General features: G+C 38.0%; 4 protein-coding genes across 4 annotated transcripts in view; 2 read left to right on the plus strand and 2 right to left on the minus strand.

The window, feature by feature from the left end:
* slc43a1a (solute carrier family 43 member 1a) overlaps positions 1-6,328 on the plus strand; it is a 30,268-nt gene extending 23,940 nt beyond the window's left edge. The window contains exons 6-15 of the mRNA XM_084719086.1: positions 578-670; positions 1,642-1,775; positions 1,926-2,047; positions 2,250-2,396; positions 2,516-2,551; positions 2,643-2,778; positions 3,789-3,909; positions 4,057-4,130; positions 4,808-4,931; positions 5,475-6,328. Of these exons, the coding sequence (XP_084575212.1) occupies positions 578-670; positions 1,642-1,775; positions 1,926-2,047; positions 2,250-2,396; positions 2,516-2,551; positions 2,643-2,778; positions 3,789-3,909; positions 4,057-4,130; positions 4,808-4,931; positions 5,475-5,672 (1,185 nt within the window). The 3' untranslated portion in view covers positions 5,673-6,328. The remainder of the gene's footprint in view (positions 1-577; positions 671-1,641; positions 1,776-1,925; positions 2,048-2,249; positions 2,397-2,515; positions 2,552-2,642; positions 2,779-3,788; positions 3,910-4,056; positions 4,131-4,807; positions 4,932-5,474) is intronic.
* A 3,475-nt stretch (positions 6,329-9,803) lies between these two features.
* med19a (mediator complex subunit 19a) lies at positions 9,804-15,043 on the minus strand. Its single transcript, XM_084719087.1, has 6 exons — positions 14,686-15,043; positions 14,075-14,197; positions 12,432-12,565; positions 12,141-12,237; positions 11,961-12,055; positions 9,804-10,236 (listed from the first exon to the last, which is right to left on the minus strand). Exons 1-6 carry the CDS (start codon positions 14,903-14,905, stop codon positions 10,171-10,173), a joined length of 735 nt encoding a protein of 244 aa, XP_084575213.1. The 5' UTR covers positions 14,906-15,043; the 3' UTR covers positions 9,804-10,170.
* Positions 15,044-15,659: 616 nt separating this feature from the next.
* On the minus strand, positions 15,660-19,037 carry pmf1 (polyamine modulated factor 1). The gene is made up of 5 exons (XM_084719090.1): positions 18,676-19,037; positions 17,879-17,984; positions 17,643-17,743; positions 16,848-17,043; positions 15,660-15,836 (listed from the first exon to the last, which is right to left on the minus strand). Exons 1-5 carry the CDS (start codon positions 18,897-18,899, stop codon positions 15,771-15,773), a joined length of 693 nt encoding a protein of 230 aa, XP_084575216.1. The 5' UTR covers positions 18,900-19,037; the 3' UTR covers positions 15,660-15,770.
* Positions 19,038-19,304: 267 nt separating this feature from the next.
* tmx2a (thioredoxin-related transmembrane protein 2a) lies at positions 19,305-27,049 on the plus strand. Its single transcript, XM_084719092.1, has 8 exons — positions 19,305-19,550; positions 20,203-20,263; positions 21,452-21,565; positions 23,699-23,775; positions 24,052-24,158; positions 25,147-25,212; positions 26,159-26,288; positions 26,390-27,049. The coding sequence occupies exons 1-8, from the start codon at positions 19,362-19,364 to the stop codon at positions 26,567-26,569; spliced, it is 924 nt and encodes a 307-aa protein (XP_084575218.1). The 5' UTR covers positions 19,305-19,361; the 3' UTR covers positions 26,570-27,049.
* The last annotated feature ends 11 nt before the right edge of the window (positions 27,050-27,060 follow it).

The raw sequence follows: 27,060 nt of genomic DNA on the forward strand, positions 1-27,060 counted from the left end.
TAGTGCCTGGTGCACGCCACCTTGTCCCCCTTGACGTGTGTCATGCGTGCCCCCAGGCCGGGTCCACCGAGTCCTGTGAAGTTCATCGAGAGCGGCTATAGATCGGCTTCAGCATTTTTAATCCTACCTCAAAGAATTTGTTGAAATAGCAGGAACAAAGATGGAGGATGTATTATTTAAGTATAGCTTAGTCTGTGCTTGAACTATGGGGTCAGGACCCAAACTGGGTCATGACTTTGTTTCTTGTTTCCTCATGACATGGAAACTAATATTTTTTTAATGAGTCTGCTCTGCAGGGAGAGAGAAGTGTTACTGGGTGCAAACACCAGGCAGTTCACAGTGTCTTAACGCAGAGGAACTTTTCCAGTCTGATTCATCCTTTTACACAAGCAGCTGTCTGCCCTCTGCTGGTCAAAATAACTTACTGAACCTTGATTAAACGATTTTTAGGTTTAACGTATTTCACACTGCTGAGGTCTAGATGAACATGTTTGATTAGTGTAACAACTGTGTAAGTACATTGTTGTGTTTATTTATAGATTTAGTTTATGAACTCTCTCCTCCTCTGTCCCTGCAGCTTCCCAACATGTTTGGTGCTCTGAGCTCCACCGTCATGTCACTGATGATCGGCTCCTACGCCTCCTCTGCTGTCACCTTTCCAGGAGTCAAGGTAACTTACCAAGTTATACTGGCAGAAATGGGCAATAGTATTTACACATTCTTTATGGTTTTTGCAAATACTTCACATGAATTCAAAGCCAAATAAGAGTTGTGGACTTGAGTCAGATTCAAGTCACAAATTTGATGGTTTTAGACTGGACTTGACAAAATGAAAAAAAGACTTGAAACTCGACTTGGACTTTAACAGCAGTGACTTGTGACATCACTTGGCTCCAGTTAGAGGAACTGGTACCAAAGATAATCTCATTCATGTTTAAAAACAACAAGGTTTTCAACAAAAAACACACAGCATATACAAAATGTGCAGATGGAGACGCAACAACTTCCAACTTTGTTTGATATTTGAAGTCGTACAAAAACGGCAAGTTGAGGCTCTGCTGTTAAAATGGTTTTACATTCGGTGAGGAGCACATTATGACATGTTTAGGACTTGAAACTCAAGGTTTTGGGACTTGTCCATCTTGACTTGGGACTTGAGTGCAAAGACTTAAGACTTACTTGTGACTTGATCCCACATCTGGCCATAGTACTAAATTATAGTGCTTTCAGGATATATAATTATGTTATGGATGAAATCAGAGAGGTTTTTTTTGACAAAAATATACATTTTTAATGAAGTTGAATGGTTGATTTTCACTGAAGCCGCAGCGTGAGAACCCAGTGTGTTTAAAATCACATTGCAGCTAATTAACCCTTTGTTTACATCCTTTCCAGCACCAAGCTTAAGTCATCAGGTCACCAGCAATATGACTCCAAGTAAATCCTAATGTTGCTCTTTATGAGCTGGATGTGTGAAGAAGCAAATGTTTGCCGACACGTTCACCATAATATCTTTACTAGATGATACTGTCGGTGTTCTGCTTTGATCTGCTGCCACCCAGTGGCCAAAAACGTCAATGAATGCACCTTTAAAAACAAGACAATAACAAACCTTTTCATCCCATTCTCGCTTCCTCTCAGCTGATCTACGATGCAGGTGTGTCCTTCCAAACGATTATGTGGATGTGGGCGGGTCTCGCCGGGTTTGTCTTTTGCAACTGTTTCCTCAACTGGCCCACAGACGGCTTCCCAACACCTGAGGAGGTCGACTACAGGTTAGTGTGACTGCAACTCTGTTTCCTCATCTCTTTCTAAAGACACAAAAATATTAATCAGATCAATACTGCTTCACTCTAACTTCTCTCTCTCTCTCTCTCTCTGTGTGCGTGTGTGTGTGTGTGTGTGTGTGTGTTCATATACAACAGTAAGATCCTCTCACTACAAGACTCATCAGACCAGAAAGCTGTTGGAGAGAGACTGAGCCAGAAAAATGGAGACATCCATCACTCCACAGAGAAACTTCCTAATGGGCATGATGTTGCATCCAGTGAGTCCAAAAAAAAAAAAAAAAAAAAAAAAAAAAAAAAAAAAATATGTATATATATATATATATATATATATATATATATATATATATATATATATATATATATATATATATATATATATATGTACATATATATACACACACATACATATAAATTCTCTTATGTAACTAATTTAACAGTGTCCCTCTCCTCCTCTCTCAGATGCTATTCCTTTCCGTCGCTCTGTGTTTTCTCCCATCTTCCTGTGGAGCCTGGTTACCATGGGGATGTCCCAGTTGAGGATCATCTTCTTCATGGGCGCGATGAACAAGATGCTGGAGTTTATGGTCACCCGCGGTGACCCGCATCGTGAGTCTCAGACCCTCACCCACATTCCCAGCAAAGAATTACAGTGTTTTATTTAATTTATTGTACGTCATCGACGGGTTATTGACAGAGTGGGTGTGTGTTTTTTGTTTTTTTTTCAGCACCTGAACACATTGTGCTTGAGGCAAAGGAGACAGGTGAGTAGTGTATTAATACTTAACATAACTTGTCTGTCATGTGTTTAAATTTTTCTTTCTTCTTAATTTCATTTGATCCGTTCTCCTTCAGTGAGTTTCTACTCGTCCATCTTTGGCACGCTGCAGCTGCTGTGTCTGGTCACATGTCCTCTGATTGGATACATCATGGACTGGAAGATGAAGGAGTGTAATGAGGAGAAGACTGGTCTCCCAGGCACAGAGCAGAGGTACTATCCATGCATTGAGTCATGACGCTTCAAAAGCAGCAGAATATTGATCAAATTAATCAAAATCAAATTGCAGTCTGTCCTAAACATGATTGGTCCATTTTTGTTTGTGTCATTATAATGGGTGTGGTCAAACATTGTTAATATGAAATTTGAAGTGGGGTTGTTGATGTACGTCGACGTGTATTAATTACAGTACATGATGGTCAGCAAGCCCCCAGTTTGGAGAAGCAGCAGGAGTACTGGTGTAGGAAGCTAAACAATGAACTGCTGTGGGCACGATCAGCAGAAGAAATTATTTTAGCCACTTATAAAAGGTCTTCCTAAAACAAATCAATGTCAGTATAAGTGTAGGCTATATTAAGAAGATTTTCACTGCTTTAGTTTGCTGTCAGACAGCCTTTTCTGACGGGAAAGTGCCACTATACAAGGCAAACATCGCTCTCCCCAAACTAACCAAACTGCATTAACAAAAACAGCTCTTTTATTTTTCATAACACTAGAGTTGCTGGTCTGCTGCTGCTTTGATTGATTAGTTTGATTTTTGTTACTGAATGACTTCAGTGAGTCCAAACTAACCTTTTAAAATACTGAAGTCACACAAAACCACAGACAAACCTAACAATTGTGGCAGTGCCAGACCAGCAGCTCCTGTGCTCTGCAAGGAAAAATTACTATTTTTGTTAAGGGAGCCTGGTTGAGCATGAGAGAGAGCGATATTTGGCTCATAAAACAGCGGTTTCCTGGCGTGAAAGGCTGTCTGATGCGGTGAAAATATTCTAAATACAGTGTATACTTGAACTGATGTTGATTGTATTAGATGGACCCTTGTTAAGTGGCTAAAACACATTTTGCTGCTAACTCTGTTTCAAGTTTCTGTACCGGTACTCCCCTCTGCTTCTCCTAAGTATTACTGTAGGTAATACACTGACTATTGGTAAGTACTTCGTACAACCCCTGCTCAGATAATCTGAACTGTCCCTTTAAAATCCCTCTGTGTCTTTGTCCAGTGGACCCAAGAGAGATGCTAAGATCCAGAAAGTGACCAACGCCATGAGAGCCTTCATTCTCACAAACATGTTGCTGCTCCTTTTTGGAGCCCTCTGCCTCATAGACAACCTGCCTTTACAGGTAACACACACACACACACACACACACACACACACACACACACACACACACACACACACACACGTTAAAGCAGCCAAAGAACATGAAAACAAGTAAAGAATAAATAGTGGATTCATTGATTGATTCTTTTCTCTTTTCCTTCCTCAGATCTTGACTTTCATCCTCCACACGATGGTGCGAGGCTTCATCCACTCGTGCTGCGGAGGCCTTTACGCTGCCGTGTGAGTGCTGCGCCTCTAATTCATCACCTGAAGCTCTGTTTAACACATCGTAGAGGAAATGGGAAAATAACCTCAGGGGTGTGATGTTTCACAAAGTAATCATTAAAGAGGTGTTATAATTGAACATATTTTTTAACAAAGTAGGACAAGAGAAACAAATGTGCCTTTATTTTCCAGTTCATTACCTGTAGGTCTGTTTGAGACTTGGTAATGAAACAGCAGACACTTTGCTGACCCATTTAGAGTTGTTTCCAGCACCATATAAACACCAAACATAAAGCAGCACTTTACAGTGTGATAAAAGCAACCAGATGTGGTGACAAAAGCAGTGGATGCTCTATTACGTGTGTTACACCATTTAAACCATGTGTGCAGCCATCCAACATATTCTGGTGACAAAATTTATGAGCTGTTCAAGTCAATATTGACTATATTGAATCAAGTGTATAAAGGGTATTGTTGATATGATATAGTGTAATATTTAACCCCTGTTGCTTCTTGAATATCACCAAACATGTTGTCGTGAGGGATTTCAGCTCTTAGACTCTGGCAGTGTTTTCCCATCTTAAATTCATACCACAGAAAACAACAGCTCAGTTGTTTAGCAATAATTTTCCTTATTCATCTTTTTAATTGGTGTGTCAAACTTTCTGTAACCACCCGTGTCTCTCCCGCAGCTACCCATCCAACCACTTTGGCACCCTGACAGGCCTCCAGTCCATGATCAGTGCCGTGATCGCTCTGCTGCAGCAGCCGCTTTTCATCGCCATGGTGGGACCGTTGAGAGGAGACCCTTTCTGGGTAAGAAAGCACTCTCGTCTCTCCACACCGAGCGTGTGGTTTAATTTGTATTTGTGTCTCAATTCTGAGGACGCAGTGAGACATGAGACATTCTGTGGACAGTTTGGGAACCACTGCTCTGACTGACTCTCGGTCTTTCTTGTTTTCAGTTAACTGTAATTCTGACTAGTTTGGCTTGTTTTTGCAATTAGGTTCAAAATGTTTTCAATTAGTTTCCAGCAGCTGCTTGTTAAAGTCTAATTTCTTGCTCAGTCCTGAAAATGTGATTTAAGAGTTAAGTATTTTTGTCATTATTTTCAATGGCAGAATAAATTCTAGCACCCACCAGGAGCTGTGTGACTGTAGTTTAGTTTATTTTTTTTATTATTCAGGGACAGTACATACAAACTAAAAACTAAAAACTTTTCTGAAAATATTCCAGAATTAGCCAGAGGTTTACTTTTCATCTATAGTCCCTGTCCAGGTTTAAAGTTTAGTTTAAACAAGTTTATGCAGCTGTTAACTGTAACTCTCCATCTCTGTCATCCAATCATCCATTTTCAGATCAACCTCGGCCTGCTGATCCTCTCATTCACTGGCTTCCTGTTGCCGGCGTACCTGTTCTACCACCGCAGACACCTGCTGAGAGAAAAGGCAGCCAGAGACAAGCGGGCTGCCGAACAGGAGATGCAGGCGCTCAACCACACCGAGGCCAACGGCTACAAACCTCACAGCAACGGCCTCGCTGCTGTGGAGGCTTAGAGCGACGCAACAGAGGCGAGGATCACGGGAATTGTAGGATTTATTTTTATATGTGCCTTCAAAATGAGCACCAGTGATCTACTCATCCAGTCATATATATTGTGTTCCGATATTTCCAGTGTTTTGTGTTTTTTGATCATTGCTGGTGCACATTTTGCTCACCACAAACCATAACGCAAAGCAAATAGGTTCCCCATGTTTGGTTATGACTCAGATTTAGACTTTAAGTTCCTTGTGACTTGTGGAGAATCAAGTGTCATCATCATTTGTTGCTGTTTATTTATTTTGGTTTAGGTCAAAGAGCCAAATTAGTGTGATTTAAAGCCATAGATTTCACGCACACGCAAAGACACGCACACGTCCTGGTATGGCCTGTGTGTCAGACTGCGGATATCACGGTACTTGAAACACTGTTTATAGTTTTCAAAGATAATCATTGCAATCCGTGCTAACACCAAAGAACAGCTTAAAGATAATAGGAAAGCTGCACTTTCTACTTCAGTATTGTTTCAAAAGTCTGCTGAAAGAAGCAAGCTTTTAGTATATTGTGCTGTTTCTACTGAACTCCCTTCAACAAAAGCTATAAATATATTTATCTATCTGTAAAACACTATTAAAAGCACACCAGCTATTAAAGACAATTCAAAGCATCTGAATATCAGACTTTTGTTATGTACTGTATGTATGGAGGACCACAAGCGTCATGGAAATAGAAATAAAGCATTTAATTCATTAATAACTGATGTTGCAATAAAAATAGGGATCAATATGTTTGTTTACAAATTAATGTATTACTCTATAAGTAAACACTATATTACAAAGATTTTTTTGAAATATAAAAAGAAGAATTAACCTTTCTTTGGTACCACCACTTTTTGCTCTTTGCTCCAATAACAGTTGAGCAAGTTTAGCACCTGTTTCTTGTACTTCGATGTGCCGTGTGCTCGGCTCAGCTATGCTGAAAAGAAAAACAACTTCCGAAGATGGTTAAAAGATGTTGCTGGGGAACCTGTAAAAGCAACGATTGCTGTAGATTAGGTAGCATTATCTAGCCTATTGTTAACAATAGCAATCATATGAAATAGTTTGCTGATGATTGATGCAGATTAACCAGCTAGTTAGTTAGCATTTTGCTAATTTTAGCTAACTATGATTATATGACACTTTGTCGCCCAGCAACATCTTTTAACCAGCTTCAAAATTTATCAACATAGACGAGCCGTGCATGTAGTATATTTAAGTACAGGAAACAGGAAATGAGTCGACCAAGGTTCTACAGAAAGGCGTGATTTTACAAATGAAATATTTACAAAAACAGCATAAAACAGTCAAAAACTAAATAAATTAGAAATACATTAATGGGACCATTAATAAATGATACAAGTTAAAAAGCTTTTTGAAAAGATAAATAAAGTACTGTAGTCACAAATTGAATTTAGTATACAGATTTTAAACAGGCACATAAAATTGAATAGCTTTTTTTTTAAATCACTATTTCCGTGACACTTGGCATCTTCCAGATATATAAAGAAGATTTTGGGGCATTTTTCAGAGCCCAGTCGTTCTCTCTCTCTCTCACACACACACACACGTTCACACACAGATAGGCTGGTTGTAGAGACACCATATCTACCTCCTCTGTTTTCCTTTTTTGTACTGTCTCTCTGCAACCGACTCCTACGTCTGTCCATCTGTTTCTCTGTTCACATTAGGAAGTATTAAACCCTTGATCGTCAAATGCCCCAAAAATTTAATCAGTGCAAAATTTCTCCTCATGCATCCATGTTGTTTAGAGGTATTGCTGAGTCAGACCTTGCATTTCTGGAATTTTTATATGTAGAATTAAAAACATTCTAGGGAAATTTCACAAGGAAAAAGATGACTGACTTTTAAAATTCTGTGTTGATGTTATGAAACACTTTGTACTGCTTTATGCACAGAAATGAACTAGTGTGTGTATAAAAATGTATTTTAAGTGTCTTTTTTTTATACTTTAGCTGCAGTAGCATTAAAAAAGGGAAGCATTTGTTTCAGTATCAGCAAATGTTATTTTGTAGAGTGCTTTTAATGAAGCTCGGATGATTTACTACATATTCTGCTTTTGACTTTTAGCTTTATTTTTTTAGTCATATTGATTTTGGAGAAACAAACCTCCATCAAAATTCTTTTTGTAAATAGAACTGAGGTGTGTCTTGTATTTTATTACATATTCTGCTTGCTTTACTATATATGGGTGCGTGCAGTATATTAACTGAGGGCTGAGGAGACACTGGCTGTCGTTTAACTTGTTTTTTAATGTGAGTTTTCTGCTTGGGTGCTCAAAGTCACATTAAAAAAAAAAAAAATTTTTTCAGCCAGCTTCAGATCAAAAGAGAAAAATGACAACAAAGTGTGTCTCTTCTGTCCACAGCAGCAGGATCGTGTAGATTTATGGAATCAGCTGTAATGTATGATTTTTTTGACTTGATCCATTTCGGTGTCAAATAGCTTTAGCAGATGTTTCTTATCTCGTCTGATGCATTTCTTTGCTGAGTGTTTGCTTGCTGACACTGAAGGAAATTCTGTGTTTTTTATTAAACTCTGTGCCTTTGCTCCGATCTCGGCTTTAATGCAATAGATACGAATGTGAGATTCATGCCTCTGCCAAACGTCTTTCTCTGTAAACCAAAGCCATGTGTAGGAAGTCTAAGTTAGTCGACAGTATGGCACCTTTCCTCAGGAGAACGTACAGAAACAAATAATAGGAACGCCTTTCCAAAACAGTGCATAAGTCCTGCGATAAATTACTATTGTTGACTGTCACAGGTGTTGATTCAGCGATGTCATTTTTGAGGCTGTACTTTGTGTTGTTTCGTCCAAGTACTGCATTTCAAGCCGTGTCTGAGATTTTCCCATTTGTCATACAGTATTTTGTGATGTTTGAAATCCACTGTACCAGCAATTCCAGGAAAAACTATCTGACCTCTGCACCTCTCGAAGTTTAAAGATGACCAGCAGTCAAACAGCATTCAAGTTGAGGTGTCTTCCTTGTGCCGGTCGATTTGTTGATGGTATAATCAGGGTTTCTTCAGGTTTAAATTAAGTTACATTCACATTTCATGTCCATACTGACAAAAAAACAGTACGAATGATATGAAGGAAAATCATAATCCTAGCTGTTAGTGCAGATTGGGTTGTGTTTGGTTTTGGGTCCATGTTAGTTTTGTTTTGTCTTTTTGAATTTTCTCAAAAACGCATTTAAAAGCGAGACTGAAGTTAATGCCTAAAAATCAGATAACTGGATTTTAGACTTTTTAAAGACCCGCAGAAACCCTGGCTGCCTGAACTGTTGCTGTTTGAAGTTTAATCAACACCTCTGACAGTTGCTAAAACAAACATCCTTTTGCTTTATCTGTTTAAGACTCTACAGTGGCTCATTTAATCTTCTGTCTTTGCCCTTGGGGGTTGAAGTGTTGTTATGTCCTGTTAAGTGTGCATCTTCCTTTCCTGCCTTCAATCAATATATCCAGCTTGTGCATTTGCTACACAAATAAATGTATGAATGTTAACACATTTTTTGCGTGATATTTCTTTTGCCATCCGTTTGTGACCTCCACTAAAACGTCACACGATGTCACAATGCCCTATTGCTTTGAAGGGGTGTAAAGAAAACTTTAAATCTATATATGTATTTATATAGCAGGTATATGTCTTAGAATTTCATCTCTCTAAAGGTAACTAAATGAAATTATTTTTCAATTTTAGATTTTTGTTTAAGCTACATTCACAGAGCCTTCACTCTCTGCTAACAGCTTCAACCTGCATTAGAAAAGTATGCAGTTACAATAACCACAGGTAATGATGGACAAGTGTCAGGGAGAAGAAAACACTGGATTTTTCAATAAAAGAAGCCTGTTAAGTATGTGTGATAAATAAAAAATAAGGAAAAACAACAAAAACAAACATAATACAGATAATGGTATAAAAAGTTCCTAAAATACCAAGAAAATTAATTTCTCATGCAACAATCACAGGAAATAATCTCAAAATTCATTCAAATTGTTTGTTTCACACAAACGTCCTCCAGATACTGAGTTCGTGGTTTGGGTTACTTGTAATTCATCTGTTGTTCTGAATCCAAGGAGACACGAGAAAAGATAATAACCAAAGTTTATTTGATTTTGGCATTATGGTCAAAAGATATCACAACAAAATCAAAGAGGGACATACATACAGAGCCTGCTCAGTCATTCATAACACCACACAGCTCCTCAGCAGCTTCCTGCCTTTTACACTGTTCTGTAACATTTTCTGTACGCCACCACACATCCACTGTGTCGCTGCTCCTTTCACACTCACACATCATACAACCACTTGCATTAATTGATTCATGCCCTCTCTCATTAAACATACTCCCAATAATACAATTATCTGTAAAACACACACATCCTCTTACAAAATGCACACACGCACACACTCACACACATTCAACAAAGGCGTGCACACAGTGGGCTCCTGTCTATCTGAGGCTGTTGCTGTTGGGTTGTGATCCAGCGAGGCCGGGGTGGTCAGGACTGTGGCGGTTCTGGAGAAGGACAGAGAGAGAGAGAGAAGTAACACACTGGTTTATACTGAATACAAGTGTCAATGAGGTAATATGTTTTATGTTGGAAAAACAAACAAACAAACAAAAAAAACAGGATCTGTGAACACAAGTTTTCTATTGTAATCATGATGTGAAACCATCGGTGGCTAAACACTTTAATAGACATAACCACAACTTGAATGAATTATGATACATTAGACGGTGAAGATGCCATAGAGAGATGGTATGGTGTATCAGACACACTTCCTTGATACCCTCATTCCCAATGGGATGAATGAGGAATTTTCATCAGCTGGTTTCTTTAGAAGTGAATATATATTGTTTGTTTTTTCTTGAGTTTGTCATGTTTTAGCATCCTATATCACAAGACTGTGCCTGGAAAGGTGACGGATGTATTTGTCATGCTGTTGTCATCTATAATGAACCCCACCTGTGTATACTGATTGTGAAACTGCCACAACACGCCCTGAAGAAGGGCGCTATGTCCGTGCAGCAAATTAAATTGGAGTGCTGTACTAGGCTTAGTTTTTTATTACTAACTACAGTAAGAATCCAGGACCCAGTCTGAAAGGTTTGAAGAGGTACCGCAAACTTAGACATGTTTTTTGAGTTGTAAACAAATTTATATTACTGCTGGTGTTAATATTGACATGTCTTAAGAAATTTATAAAAATCAACATTTCAAAACACTACCCAGTGTTTTAAATCATCCTGAGCCTTGCAAGGCCAAGACTGAGACAGAGTCAACTATTTGGGAATACTAAATTGTGCAAATCATCAATCAAACTACATGGTTGAAAATGTAGTAATCCATATTTTCAGTAATGATATTCAAACACACAATATGTAAATTGTGCTGCTACCATTCTCTCTCAAACTAAAACAATAACAAAACATGTAGTTTGACGATGTTTTGAAGTAGCGTGGGATCATATGAGTTGTTATCTTCACTTAAACAACCACATAGCTAATAAAAATCAATCTGGCGTGACTAAGGGAGAAATCATATTCATGGACGAGGGAATGATAAAGTTTTATTCACACAATGTTTAGTCAATACTGCCGACTTCCTTCCTCACTTTCCAATGTGTCTAATGTATCCAACAAATCCCATGTTTCCCTGGAAGTTATAGCAACTAGCTAGCGATGGCTAGCAGGTAATGCACAGTTACCTAGAATAAATACTGGATTTATCTGCAACCATTTGGGATGATGTAAGTACACAACTCAACATAATATGTCACGTCTCGCATTTTTAAGGCTGAAATGTTACATATTACAGCTTTAATTAAGTGACCAACTAGGATATAAAGGAGTTCACATATAGGGATGAATCCACCAAACGCCCAATATCCCACATCTCTGCAGCTCTATAGCAGATTTACCGTATTTTAGCAAACTGTATTGATTACTGCTCAAACATTAACTGTTTTCTGTCAAATCAAAATGAACACCTAACACATATTTTCCTCATAATAATATTATTCTGCATCTGACAATTTTATAAGTTGCAAACAGCTTGCGGATAGGTAAGCTATAATTTTATACAGTCAGTTTTGAAGTTCAAAAATCAATTCCTGCAGTGGTTAAATACTCAGTATTAGATATATGTTTTAACACTACAACTTTTAGGAATGAGTTTGGTGTGTCATCTCTGCCTATAACTGCATTAGGATCGATGACATCTTCATATATTTTCTTACCTTCTTCTTTTTCTTGTCTTTCTTCTTTTTCTTACGGTCGGGATCATCGTCCCTCTTTTTCTTCTTCTTCTTGGGATCAGAGTCTGATGGAGTTTCTGCGACATCAAACAGAAGCAGGTCAGTGGCCTGAAGACATGTTACATTCATGACAATTGTGTCCGTGTATAGTTTTTATCATACCTTGTGGTAGTGGGTCTTGCGGTCGATGGTGTTTGTGCTTGTGTTTGCTTTTCTTCTTTGGGGGCTGTATGTGCATCAGTCTGTACTGTTCTGGGAGCTGAAGAAAAAAAACAAAACAAAAACATACATCTGTATAAGTATTGTTTTAAATAATAGAAATAAGACCTGAAGCATAACTGTTTCTATCAGACAAGAATATAAAGAGAATTTCAAGAGTCAAAGAGAATCAGAGTCAGCATGCTGAAAATGTGCGGGACTTTAGAACTTGTGTGTGTTGTATTTAGTCAGTACCGGTCCTGTGTGTAGTCTGAAGCCTGTGAGCAAAGCGCCTGTCAGTGGGCTGAAGGAGTTCCCGCACACCGGAGGCTTATCAATCAGAGAGCGCAACGAGCTGCCGTCCTGAGTGCCCGGACAGTCAATCATACCTGCAGCACAGAAGAGAAAGACCAGTCTTACAATTGTATATCTACAGTAAGTATATCCCAATATCTTCAAAGACAGGTTTGGTGTGGTTCTTGGTATAATATCCCCATTAGTAGAGCTGGAGTTTCTTCACAGGGCAGTTTTATAAGGTCAAACCTACAGCAACATGTAGCATAGCATTAATTACAATTTTATTCTGACACTGATGCACTCTGGATTGTTGCCTTCCTGTAAATCATCATTTAATGATTTGATTTCTGTGGGTTTGCAGGGTGGCTGTGGTTCAAGAGGTTGTCCATTTAAACCAGTCTGATGACTCCTCCTGTCGAGGTGTCAAAGTGCCCTTGAGAAAGACAGTACAGGGTTTAACATTAACCATGGCCACAAAAATTCCTGTGGCCACTCAGTATTCCACCTAAGTGGCCCCCTGTGGCCACAATTTCTTTTTTTAATCCCTATACTGTGAGCCAGAGCAAACACAACATTACAGTTCCACAAACATGCCGACTCCTTTGCACCTATCAGTTCAACATTCTACAAAAACAGCAAACAGTACTCGTCACTAGCTGGCTACCAATATAAGAGTTCAAGTGGCTGGAATATGAAACATCTAAAGACATGTTTCACTGCAATATGTGCCGTTTTCCTCAACTAGGTGGAAAGTCTGACTTTTTCATCAGAAACAATGTCTTCAGGAAACACCGCATCACAGTTCACGAGAAAGGACAACACAAGTGTCACAGTTAAGGAAAGCTGTGTTAAGTTTCCTTTTCTGTATTGTGCTTAAAAATATTAGTGTCTCTCCCTGCACTGAACCCCAAGTTGCCCATGATGGGCAGGCCAGCACCTTGCATGGCAACACCGCCACCATCAGAGTACATACACATTACTATAAATCCAAGTGTTGCTGGAATGTAGGCAAAACTCTGGTGATATGATAGGCATCATGAAACAATGGTTGCAAATTAATATATTGGGATATATTACAAAGTTGTAAGCAAGGTGATAAATTGCTGTTTGTTTTATCTACTTGAAGGAAAACTGTTTAAGTATAACGAGCACACCAACTTATATATTAAGTCTGAGTTTAAAAAGTTTACTTTTTTAATGCAATCAGAAGACTGAAGATGGAAAACAACAATGCATTCTAGCAACCCAGGGTTTAAACACAATACAAAATAAACTACAACTACTACTACAAATAAACTACAACTACTACAACTACTACAACTACTGCATTGTCAGTGTTTTTGAGAATCGATACAGTACCACAAAACATAATATCGAAATATTCAAGCGTATCAACATTTTCTTACACCCCTATTCATGATCCAATGACGTGAAATTATAATACAATAACCATTATCCTAGATTAAGTCACTTGGAAACTAGTGTGAACATGACTCTCTGTTAGGAGACAACAAATGTTTTAAGATAATGATTCATGTTCAAAGTGTGAGCATCATTAACACTTGGTTGTCAGGACACATTTATTCCGACTCAGAACCCACCTGGTAACTCTGGCAGAAAGTTGCTGAGCTTCTCCTTCACCTTCTTCCCACAGAATTTGTTGTAGGCGTGCTCCAGGTTGTAGTGCGTGATGAGGTTGGTGTTGCCTGTTAGCTCGTTTCCCACTAAACACACAGATTAATTTCAGTGTAAGTCATACAAGCACTTACAAGTCATGGAACATGTAATTAATTTATAGTTACATTATACTGATAAGGGATTCCAGCAAAAGTTATATCTTGGTGACCATTTCCAACAGCAACTAATGTTAGTTCAGGGATTCTCATTAGAATTTGAGCAGTATGCTACATGACGTTTAATGTTACTTAAAACACAAGAGCAGAGTTAATTAAATCATATGAAATGAAAATGTGTATGTATCATAGACGACATAAAAAAACAATCCTACCTAAGAAAAACTTGCGATCAAATACCTGTAATAAGCTTACTTGCTATTTTCGGGCAAGTATTTATCTTACTGGCTAACGTTAGCTAGCTAGCTAGCTATGTTTACAAACTGCTTAACAACCTTTGATAACAGCTCAACTCTCTCTCAAAATTGATAGACAAATAACCTAAAAAGAAGAAAATAGTTGTAATAGTCCAGCAGTACCAGGAAGCTCCCGCAGTAAGTAGAAAGGTTCATTCATGGCTCCGGGCTTCCGCAGAGCAGGCCCTTCATCCCCGAGCTGCGGTGGCATCTGCCCCGCCATGGAGACTTGATTCTGCGGCAGCGGCGGCGGAGGTTTCCCTGGACCGAAACCCAGAGCCGACGAGCCGGGCGGTCCCTGAACTTCATTTTGCCCGAACAGAGTTGAAAACATTTCCGTCATATTTGTCGCTAAAAATACATTTATATGTAAAGAAAAAGCCGGTCTCTTCCACTATATGGCCTGCTACTTGTTGGGATGCAGCTCACCGAGAATCCATCCGAGTGTCAACTACTGGACTCCTCTCTTCTTTGTGGCATTATTGTCATGGCCCACGTACCGTAATACCAGACATGAACACGCACATTACCATAATGATTGGTATATTTACTCAACGAACAAATCCTTGATCGAAAATTGAGGTTTAATATTAATATCAATTATTTGAGAGTTTGGGACATATGTTTTTCTATTGCGAATCAGTACAGTTTTTCTGGAGTGACAGGCAGAGCTGGCGACAGTCCAAGGGGACTGAGCTAAAACAGTCAAATTAGGTATTATATTTGTGTTTTGTTATTAATATTTTATTTTTATTAGGTTAATATTGTACACACAAATACAGATACTTTAAAACTAAATCGCAGTTAGAGCTGCTAAGTAAGTCTTTAAACTGTGAGATAAGGCCTAATATTGTGATTTATTCATTTATTTTTCATGATTTATTTAGGTATATTTTCTTATGTTAACGTTTTTCTTGTTCTCAAGCAGTTTTATTTTACTTTAAATTTTATTTTGATATATGTTGTAGTCCATGCTCAACCAAGAAGTTGATAACACTGTGATGATAGTTGAAAAGTGCACTGTTGTTTTTTGAATATATAAATAAAGAAAACAAAAAACATAATGATTGGTATATGTCACTTAGGTCACAAAACAATTTTTAGTTGCAAGATGTCAGGTTTATTTTCACAGAAACAGGCACAGTAAACAAAAATCAATATATACAGTTAAGTTAGTTGATATATCTGAAGACGCAGTCATTTGAAGATCAAACATCAAAGACATCAGCAGGGCAGAAGGAAGATGCAAGCCTTTCAAAGTCAGTGACAGAGGCCTAAAAGTGAAAAGACAAAAAACCAAAAACACACCCACATGAAAGACTTTCAACACTTAACACAAATTTGTTTTATATCTCTACTTAAGAATGCATCGGTAAAAAAAGATCGGAAAATCACATGACACAGACCAGCCATTAATAAATTAGTAAAATCTATTACAAAAGTAAATGTGAGTACAATTAACTAAAAATGTTTGCACTATTAAGTGTAAAATATAGTCCATTTTACAGCAATATTTTCATTAAAAAATATGAAACAATGAAATGAATAACCTGCCTATTTTCTTGTTTGGGTTTAGCCTCCATATAACTTTAAGGGTGTTTTTAAATATTTGAAGAAGATACTCATATTGTTGCTGTGTAGCACTTTGTTGTCACAAATAGTGTATCTTGCTATTTTCTCCACAAGTGAAAAGTTGCACCACACCATGTTAAATTTCCTTTCTACCATTCTCTCACAAGTGCCAGACGTCCACGGCTGTTCCACAGTTGTGACATGTTTCAGGCTAAATAAAAAATGTTGGGGTGGGTTGTTTATTGGCACAAACATTATACAAAGTACTGAAAACATTTGGAAGTAATACAACTACCCCTGTTTTGTATTTATATAGTTTTATATTATATAAATTTAAATTATTGATAGTTTTTTAAAGGAATCAATACCAAATAATACTACAATGGCCTCCTTAAAACTGAACCAATACCATTTCACTTTTATGTTTAAAAGCATCACTCCCATTTTCAATATATAAAGGTTATTTAAACTTGCCTGAGAAGTAAAATGCATTTTTTGCTACTGTTCAATCATGCAGCAATTACAGAATGTATGAGACTGAAATTAAGAGTATATTAGAGCTTTGGAGAGCTTTCCAGATGACATTTAATGTCACAAATACATTTTAGAGTAAAGACTCGAGCACTACGTTATACATACATTCCCTCAGTGAGTGTGAAAATAAACATGTCATTTTTTTTTTTTTTTTAAATCTTCCATTGTTTCTTTCTCACCTTCCACTCATCAACAGCTGTAGAAATACCAAGTTCAGTCTGAGTGATACAATCTCTACCAGCCTGAACCTTCTGTGCGAGGGCTGCATTCTCTGCTTTAATCTTTTCCAGCTCCCGTCGCATGTAGGCCTCCTGCTTTTGATAGTAAGGCATCAAAAAGCTGCAGAAGTCCCGCTCAGGAACCCCACTTGGCCGCCTAACAGAACAAGTGAGACAGTAAAGGAATAAAATGTTCTGTATTTTGATCACATTCCAGAATGGAAATATTAAGAATGATGTACAGTGCAATGAAGAGAGACAAATGCACTTGTATTACAGGTAATGTAGTGATGGACACAAATGATCAGACAATAAGATGTTCCTGAGTGATTAACTTAATGCTGCGGGAAATTATTGGTACCGTTTATCAGCAACTGCCCACAAAGTTGAAGAATTGTGGAAACTTCCATGATGAGAAAGTTTTGACTAAATTCAGTTACCATACAACACTACAATTATTTAGTTAATTAAATAAGGGACAGGTGGAGAGAATCTTGTCTGCTCACAGAAACACATAAAAAAAACATCAAATCCTAATACAGGTCAAAAAGTTTATGAGGGGCCATATTTTCAGCAGGAAAATTAATTTACTTGTTGCTTTAACAGTTTATTTGAGCGAGTGGCAATAGGAGCAGTGGATGTCAGAATTCAGATGTTGTTTTACAGGGAAACTGAATATATGTAATAGAAAAGCTTGACATGCAGGTCAACAGCAGGTCATTTTACGGTGGAGAGTTATTAATGCAGTTTACTGACCATGCTGGGTTTTGATTGTTCTTTGCAGCTCGCTCCAGTTTGTCCAGCTCATTCAGTTTGAAATCTAACCGGCCTTCTTCAATCAGTCTGCTGATGTCCTCCTTTACAAACAACAGAGACGGACATTCATGTAAACAGGTGAAAATAAAGGCAGGTATACAAGTAATAAGTAATACAAAAAACAAGGCAGTTGTCGTTTATTTTCATACTTGGTATTAATGTGACGTGTGGCTCACCTGTATAGTTTTCCGCAGCTCCTCTATGAACTGCTTGTGAATGCTCTCCATCCTCTGAGGGTTCTTCTCATACAGTGGACGAAATGTGCTGGCAAATCTTTTAAAACTGTAAGTGAAAGCAGTGTCAACAAAAAATGGAACAAATTTCACTTTCTACCACTACTACTTATATAGTACTGAAAGTATTAGTTGAATAATCTATAAGTTAACCGACAGAAAAATAATTGATAACAACAGCTTTGATTAATGATTAATTCAGATGATTCAGATACAAGATAAGATAAGCTTTTATTGATCCCCAGAAGGAAAATTCGGATTATTAAGTCACTTACCGGGAAAAATGTTCCACTGTTTACAGTCTCTCAAATGTGAGGATTTACTGCTCTTCTGTGTTTTTATTATCTGAATCAAATATATTTGGGCTGGATTGTTAGGTCCAATTTTTTCACTGTTTCTGACATTTTATCAATTAAACCTAAAACTATTTATTAATCAAAAAAAAAAGTGAGAGATGAAACATTTGTTGCTGCCCAAAACAAATCTGTCACTTTAAAGGGAAAATTCACCACTTTTTTGTGGATGTCCAGTCAGTGTTGACGGTAAATGTATTCAACAAAAGCAATAAATTCCTCATTTAAGCCAAGTGCCAACTACTTAGTTACATTGTATAGGAGGCAGATATCGTTGCATATCTCCAAAACTCAGCACCTCACACCAACACAATCTAGATACATAGCACTACAGGTAGGAGGAAAATATCTATTTTTGATTTTGGAGTGAGTTGTCTTTTAACTCACCCCAATTCGATGAACTTGTCAAGACTCTTCTGCATCACTTTATCGAACAACTCCAGTCTGTTAAACCGAGCTTCAGTCTCCTCCGACGGCTTTTTAACTGATTCCGGCTTCGGCACCTGATGTGAAACATCTTCTGTAGGTCCATTAGTCTGATTTTCAGCCGAGTCTTTCATACATATATTCTCTACAGTCTCCTTTTGAGCTGATACTTCGGTTTGTTCCATACTTCAGGTTCCTCTGTTTACGTTTTGCAGTACCCGCCAAATCTACGGCGAGCCGCTGCGCCCAGAAATTCCCAAACATTTTGTTCCGCGCAGGCGCAGTTTGATAGAGTCGCAACGTCCAATCAGTCGTGTCTGGAACATATGCATCCACGATCGAGAAGGGAACCCCAGATCCCACGTCAGGCCTCGCGAGAGTGATCCATTTAACCCAAACCATGAACTTTCCTATATCAAGTGTTTTCTGTCCCTAAACCTACATACATGTTATCCACATCGCCGACTGTCACATTATGAAACACAACTAGCTTGTACAAGATGCACAATAATTAAACGACGCCTGCAAATCTCGCGAGAGCTTCAGATGAAGGGTTCCCTCCTAGATACGATACTGCCAGTCAGTTACTTCAGCTGTCATTCCTTCTCAAACTCCTTGTGGTCGACTCGACTGTCGTGTCAGCCAACATGGGTTTGATAACAGGACTGTGTACTTTCTTGTACCACTTGCCTCAGATTTATAAATGGCTCCTGAAGCCGTATTATATCACGTCGTTCCTTATGACCATCGCCTTCCTGGTGGTCAGAAAGACTCCCGGGCTGTGCGAGCACCTGGCGACCCAGCGGGAGGACGGCAACTCCTGCGACTTTGACTGGGTGAGAGCATGCAGCATGGAGGGGATAGTCTTTCCCTGCCTGCTGTTAAACGTGGTGGCGCTAGCTGCTGTTAGTCAACTTAGCTCATTTAATAACTTATTTTCACAAAATTGTTTTATGTTTAATAGGAATGCATTATGGATTTTTGTCAGCAATACCGATAACCGATATTTACCTGCTTCTCATGGAGATACTGATAAGATAATAGTAATACTTAGATAGTTTCATACTGTTTTTACCTGTTTAAAAAAAAAGTTTATATAATCTGTAGTTAATGCACACCTGAAGAAAGAATTTGTAGTGAAAGATGAATGATTTAATATTTTACAGCTCTGACTTAACCAAATTAAATTGACATGGATGATCAACAAAAACTAAGAAAACTTCAGATGTTATGTGTGTTATTTATTAAATGTTATTTTTCTAGTAAAGTGCATCAAAAAAGGTCACAAATCTACTTAAGCTTTTGTAGAGCATTTTGCCCAAGAATTAAACACTTTGCCAAATTAATTCTTTGAAATAATCTGACAAATCAGACATTATTGTAGCCAGTATACCTGAGCTATAATTCTGTTGTCGGAATAATAAAAAATAATATGAAATTATTAGAAATTATTGTGCATTCCTAATGTTTGTGTCTTTTGTTTCACAGAGAGAGCTGGAGATTCTCATGTTTCTCAGTGCAATAGTGATGATGAAGAACAGGAGGGCGAGTAAGTGTCCCCCCACCCCCACCCCCTCCACCTCACACACACACACACACACTTGTCGTTTACGTGTAAACCACCTGCTGTAATAACATGGCAAGTGTTGTTTACACTGTAAATAGTCACGTCATCAAAAGTGGCCCACAGTTTGGGAGCAGGGAACCACCAGGATTTATTGAGCCACATAAGAAATGTTTCTCCTAATTAAAGCTGGGATAGGCAGTTTTGTTTTAGCGTCATTCTGCAAAAGTTCCATAATAAGCTTTAAGTAGGGCTGAACGATTTTGAAAAAAAAATGAAATAAGTTGCAATTAATTTGACTGATATTGTAATTTTGATATGTTTATATGTTCTTTAATTTGCAATGTTAAAGGGGATGATAATTTTTATATTAGTATTCTCATTTTCATTAAAAAAACATGGTGGATCTGTACCACTCAAAGATGTTTTCCTAAGTCTGACAATATTTAGTTTAAAATGCTATTTTTACAGAGATTTTGCCTTTAACAAACATTGCACCTCCTGCGATTTGAATGTTGTATTGTGAGCTCGATAAAATTTTGATAATTTGTTCAGCCCTAACATTAAAGCTGTAATATGTCTATTTCTAAAAACAGCAGACGTATTTTATATATTTTGTTGAGTTGTCTATTCCCATTATCCCATGTTTCCAAGAAAGTTAAAATGCAGAGAAATCTGTAATAAATTCAAGGTAACTGTGGGTTTCCTGCTAGCTGTGGCTAGTTGCTATCACTTCCAGGAAAACAAAGGATATGTCAAAGAGCTTGTAACTAAACATAACATTAATAAAACTTCATCATTACCTTGTCTTTTGTCATTGTTTTAATGGAAGGGAGACTTCTAGCGACACTAGACTCCTGCTGTTCCTCTGGCCTCATCTTTAACCTAAATTGTAGTTATGTGACAGTGTTAAACTTCATATCCAACAACAAGGACACTGGGTATGTGTGTCCTGTAATGTTTAACTGTTAAACTTCAACCAAATAGTTATTTGTGTCCTATAATGTGTTACTGATTCAAATCCACTAAGTGAGAAGCCACGCCCAGGAAGTGCTTTACCAACACCCTTGCTTTGTTGTGTAAACATTACAGCGTCTGACCTTGTATCAGCAGTGTGAAGGTTGTTTTCCTCTGCTGCGCTCATTGTTTATCTCTCTTCTCTCTGTTTCTTAGTCACACTGGAGCAGCACATAGGAAACTTGTTCCTGTTCAGTAAAGTGGCCAACGTCATCCTCTTCTTCAGGCTGGACATTCGGCTCGGCATCCTTTACCTCTCACTGTGTGTCGGTCAGTGGACTGATAACCCTCGTTCTGAATACTGCCTCAGTCCTGATTAAATTCAAGTTATGAGTAGGGAGATATTTCTTTAAACTTTCTTCCATAATGGAGAAAATATTACAAAAATGTTCCTTACCAATGTTCCACCAATCCATCACCTCCACCTCAAAATGGTGCAATTAAAATGTGTCTGTTGATAGGCGACGCCACTACATGCAGGAAATCGTTTAGCAGAGATGGATCCACACACATTTAGTCTTGTAGTAATTTTTGTTAGTAGATGACAAGCCAAACAATAGACAGTGTCATTAAGGGCTAATTCCGGTATTCTTCAACCTGGACTTTTTTTCCCCATGTTTTTAAGTGACAGTAGTTTTTGAAATTGGTCCAGTATTGAGCGAGGCTGCAGCAGGCAAAAGCGAAACTAAGCTGCAGTTAATCCCTGCAGGGATTTTTTTTTCTCTTTCTATTCTTTCTTCTTTTTAAATAGTAAGACTTTTTTTTTGTTTAACCAGAAACAGCTGCTGTATCACTCTGTTCAAAGCAACCAGAGTCTCCTTTTGCAGGATTTGTAATTTTAACATTGTCATCTTCATTCAAACTCAACTCAAGATTTACTTCAGCTTCTGCCAACAGCAGCGCTCTCCCTCAATACTTGATTTTTTCAGAAATTGTTGTTCCTATTTGTCACTTATACACAGTAACATGGGAAAATAAGGTCCTCATTATAGAAACATTTCCTAAGTGTTTGTCCTTTTTAACTAAAGTTTCCTAGATATAAAAAATCATATCATCCTATTACAGAAGCAACTCCTAAACTCATGGCTGTGTCCTGTCTTATCTCAGATCTTAATGCATGACACTTTTATAATTGCGAAATTCATATCCTGAGTTAGGATGTTTTCCCAAATGCGGTCAGGAAACTGTAATACCAAAAATCCTAAATATCATCCTAAAGTGAGATAAGAGTTACTGTAATGAGGCCCCCAGTTGAAAAATACCAGTTTCCCTTTAATATGTGACATTTGTTGTGTGAAATGGCACATCTGCTCTTTTTCCATTACTATTGTTTTATTACATAAAAGTGTATTTGTTTTATTAGTGTTAGCAGAGGTTGTCTTTATTTCCACTGCATAATAAAACAGTGTCAGACACCCTCAGATGCTGTATAGAACCTTATAAAAGGGACAGTTCACCCCAAAATTTAAAATGCAGATTTTTCTTCTTACTTGTAGTGCTGTTCATCCATCTAGACCGTTTTGATGTGAACTGCAGAGTCTGGATTTATTTTCTGTAGAGATTTCTGCTTTCTGTCCAGATAGTTTTAGTATAATGGAACTAAATGGCACTCTGCTCATGACAAAAAAAAAAAAGAAAGAAAAATTGAAAAGTTCAATAGCAGTGCCTCTTTTCAGAAATGATGACGCTCAAGATAATCCACAGACCTTGTTGTGAGCGGTTTCATTCATGAGCTGTTTTCTGTCTACAGTAGAATCTACCACAAATACTTTTTTGCTACTAGAAGGAAAATAGGTCCTACAAGAAATTGCTCACATTGAGTTCTGTGAGTTACCTTGAGTAACCACGTCGATGATTTCTGTAAAGAAACACTTGTGTTGAGTTTTTCAGTTGTGTTCCTTTGTCACTTTGAGCAGCACAAGCCGAGTGCCATTTAATTCCGTTATCCTGGAGAGAAGGCGGACATCTCTGCGGCAGATATCCCCAAAACTTGACACCTCATGCCAAAACTATCTGATTGAAACAGCACTACAGGCTGGAGGAAAACTATGTAGTTTTTCCTTTTGGGGTGAACTGTCCCTTTAGACCTAAACATTGACTTAGATCTATATATTTGCATACAGCTTCAATGGAATTATTGATAGATGTTCTTAAAATAAGCCAAAATTTGGGGGAATTGAATCAATGTGAATACAACCCTGATTCCATATGACTTACAAATCCTTTTCCACTGACATCCAGTTGAATACAGGACAACATATTTAATGTTTAAACTGATAAACCTGAAATTGAATAACACATCTTTACTGCAAACGGTGCTTTTTGAGTTTCACTGTTTTTTTAAGGTTATGTCCAGCCACTGGGAACATCTGTAATGTCACCGTATCTATGCTTTGTCTGCAGCGTTCGTCATGACCTGTAAGCCGCCTCTCTACATGGGCCCAGAGTACATCAAGTACTTCAGTGACGTGACCATAGATGTGAGTGTTGCTCCAGTTGTGTATCATATAAAAAAGTTTGGTTTGATTGTTTGCTTTTAGTTCAAATCAGTTACACAATGCAAAGTTTTGTTTGCATTATTTTTTTCATCAAACACAGATGGACCATTATAACAGCAGTATGCCAGTTATTATAATATGTCAGACCTTTAAAATGTTCATATTAAAACATTAGAGCAGCCTAACTGATGGTGCCTCAGTCCTGGAGGTGAGTATGTGTGAGTGCACTAATCACATGTGGTGTTATTGACTCATTAGGGGGAGCTGCAGAGAGACAGTCGTGTCACCTGGATTGTTGAATTCTACGCCAACTGGTCGTCTGACTGTCAGTCTTTCGCTCCCGTGTTTGCCGACCTTTCTCTCAAGTAAGAGATGAGTAAATATGAGCCTGCCAGTAGTCAAGATGCTGAAACATGCACTTAAATAAGCCACTGTGATGTCTGTCGGAAACATAATGCTTATGATTAATAAACTACTGACTTAAAAACTCAAATATTTCTTGATTCTACTGAGCACTCTGTATGTTATGATCATATTTATATAAATATATAAATCATTTAATCTACTTAAACCAGCTGCAGACACTGGTGTCATACACTGTACTATAACTATAATGAAATACTATGACTATAATTATAAACATATTGTTTTCAGAATCGTTCTGGACAGCAGCTTCATAGTTGTGGTGTGGACTCCACCATCCATGTTATTGTTCTTGGTGTGGACGTCTCTTAATAGTGTGTTATGAAAGCATGATTGGCTTAATACTCTTGTTCATATTCCATGGTGTGTTTCTATCCAGATCGTACATTTTTAAAGTTCGATTCTAATCAAAATAAACTGAAATTGAGATTCCTTTTTCTGTCTTCTTAAGCAATAACAATCACAGTGTTTGATTAAACTGCAATGTTTCAGTTCTGCAGGAGACTCTAAGGCCTTGTTCAGACTGCCAGCCCAAATCCAGACAATATCCAGACTGATTTTAAAAAGTCTGGACAGCAAAAAACACATGATTTTTTTTTTCTTTTTTTCTTCATCCAAGCCACATTTGAAGGACGCTCTGGCTGCTCAAATCTAATTTCTGAGTGTCTTTTGACAGAAGTGCATCAGAGCGGCTGAGCAGAATCCATGCTGCTACTAGCAGAGTGACATGGCAGAGACACAAGTCTGTGCATAGACACTGATATAATATTGTCCTCTGGCACTTTGGGAGCAGGTTTAGGCACAAACTCTCTAACAAATATGATTTGCCTGCAGTCTGAACAAAGCCTTAGGCAAATACTCCCCAAAATTATACACGCATCAGTTTTGACTTGAGATCTAAAAGTCTCTTTCCTCCCGGACATTCTGCAGGTACAACTGCGCCGGACTCAGGTTTGGGAAGGTGGACATCGGACGCTATGAAGAGGTTTCACAGAAGTCAGTAATTTTTTTTCCCACTCCCATCTGTGCCTTGTCTTGTAGCTGCAGTTTTAATGTCATAATTATTGTATCTGTTTTCCACCAAGTTCTGATTCTTAAACCAGTTCTGTTTAGAATCCTTGAAATGTGGGTGCTATCCACTGATTCAGGCCATGTTTCCACCAGTTTTGAGTGGAACCACCAGGATCAAGGATGCGTCATCAACAGAGGGCATTGCACAGTGACTTGTAGAATATAACTTCAATTCACACTTCCCCACTGAGCACTAATGGGGATTTCAAAGTTGATTTCTAGTCGAAAACTGTTTGATTTTTGGTCTAAATGTATAAGACTTCAACCATTTTCAACAAACCAAAGTGCAAGTACATGAACTTTCACAAAAACTAATTTGTTCAGTTGAAAAAGACACAATATCAGTCAGAGTGAAGGTGTTTCTCTAAAGTCATATTTCACTGGGAGGTGAAATGTGATCTTTACAAAAAAAAACAACTTCAATGCATTTAATGTCCTGGTTTCCAGGACATTGTAATGGGAGACATTCTTAATGCTACATAAAGATATTGTGCTAAGAACTTTGGCATATTGGTTACAGTTTTGACTGTTCTGAAAATGTATATTCACCAGGATGTATTTTAAAGAGCATCAAAAAGTGTGCATGAACAGAAGATGTGGTGGATGATAAATAAATAAATGTATTTTCAATGGAAAAATGCTCACTGGGTCAATTCAAGAAAAACACACTATTTTTTGGTTCCAGCTGGGAACCAACTTTTCGGGTTCTGAACCAGTTTATTTTTGATCCAAATGCTCCGAACTGTTGAAAATTAGGTACGTGAACCAGTTCCATCTTGGTGGAAAAAGGCCTAATATTGTTTGTTTGTGCTTATTTCTATAGATTCTTTGAGCTGAGGTGTTGACTGTCTTATGAATTATGTCTGAACAGGTACAGGGTCAGTACTTCTCCTCTGGCGAAGCAGCTTCCGTCACTGGTGCTTTTCCAAGGAGGGCGGGAAGTTATGAGACGTCCGATGGTGGACAATAAAGGGAGAGCTGTGTCTTGGACCTTCAATGAGGTAAGTCTGGTCTGTAACTAAGTTACATACTCAGTAAATTTTGCTTGAAACAGCCTCGCATTCGCACACAGATGCTAATATGAAGCGTATTTCATCCCTAGGAGAACATTATCCGAGAGTTTAACCTCAATGAGCTTTTCCAAAAATCCAAGAAGCTGAACAAAGCTCGAGGTCTGAAAGAAGAGGAGCAGAACGGCTTTCAGCCAGAGGAGGGCAGCGACGAGCTCCAGCCTGAAACAGACAACCCAGATCAGCCCACAGAGAGCAAGAAAGACCAGTGAAAAGTATTTAGAGAGGAGCTGCATGAAGTCTCTTCATTTCTTCTGACATTGCCATGCCTTACATTATTGCAAAAGTCCAGAATATTAAGGAATGGAGAAATGAAAATAGATACAACAGATACTAGATGTCATCTGGACACAAATGTTTTTTTCTGTAGCAAATAAAAACCCAAAAAGGCTGGACCAGCAAGATCACATTTCCTTGGTCTGTCTGGGTAAAATGCAGCATGGCTTGAATGCAGCCATGCAAAAGATAAGCAATGATTTCGGGACACTTTATTACAGACCTTAAGTTATTTTAGAACAAATGCCTTTTTTTGTAATGATTGTTTTTTGGCTATTTTCAGCAACATCTCATTACTGTGAACCTTTGCTGCCTGTATTTTCGACGAGTGTGCTTACCGATGTCACATACTTCAAAACCAAAGTCAAAGATGACAGCTGAAACTGAAATAAAAATAAAAATGTGTGTGCAGTTAAGATTCATGAGG

This window comes from Lutjanus erythropterus, chromosome 5 (genome assembly GCF_056507025.1).
Source record: "Lutjanus erythropterus isolate fLutEry1 chromosome 5, fLutEry1.hap2, whole genome shotgun sequence".
Classification (NCBI taxonomy): Eukaryota; Metazoa; Chordata; class Actinopteri; order Lutjaniformes; family Lutjanidae; genus Lutjanus; species Lutjanus erythropterus.

Excerpts from the sequence above, each read along its gene's own strand:
- tmx2a (XM_084719092.1), top strand. The coding sequence starts at position 19,362 with ATGGGTTTGATAACAGGACTGTGTACTTTCTTGTACCACTTGCCTCAG. Across the intron at positions 23,776-24,051 it reads TCAGTGACGTGACCATAGAT|GGGGAGCTGCAGAGAGACAG; the intron begins GTGAGTGTTGCT and ends TTGACTCATTAG. Across the intron at positions 24,159-25,146 it reads TTTGCCGACCTTTCTCTCAA|GTACAACTGCGCCGGACTCA; the intron begins GTAAGAGATGAG and ends GACATTCTGCAG.
- med19a (XM_084719087.1), bottom strand. The coding sequence starts at position 14,905 with ATGACGGAAATGTTTTCAACTCTGTTCGGGCAAAATGAAGTTCAGGGA. Across the intron at positions 14,198-14,685 it reads CTTACTGCGGGAGCTTCCTG|TGGGAAACGAGCTAACAGGC; the intron begins GTACTGCTGGAC and ends CTGTGTGTTTAG. Across the intron at positions 12,056-12,140 it reads GCAAGACCCACTACCACAAG|AAACTCCATCAGACTCTGAT; the intron begins GTATGATAAAAA and ends TTGATGTCGCAG.
- pmf1 (XM_084719090.1), bottom strand. The coding sequence starts at position 18,899 with ATGGAACAAACCGAAGTATCAGCTCAAAAGGAGACTGTAGAGAATATA. Across the intron at positions 17,744-17,878 it reads AGCTGCGGAAAACTATACAG|GAGGACATCAGCAGACTGAT; the intron begins GTGAGCCACACG and ends TTGTTTGTAAAG. Across the intron at positions 15,837-16,847 it reads CAGCTGTTGATGAGTGGAAG|GCCTCTGTCACTGACTTTGA; the intron begins GTGAGAAAGAAA and ends TTTCACTTTTAG.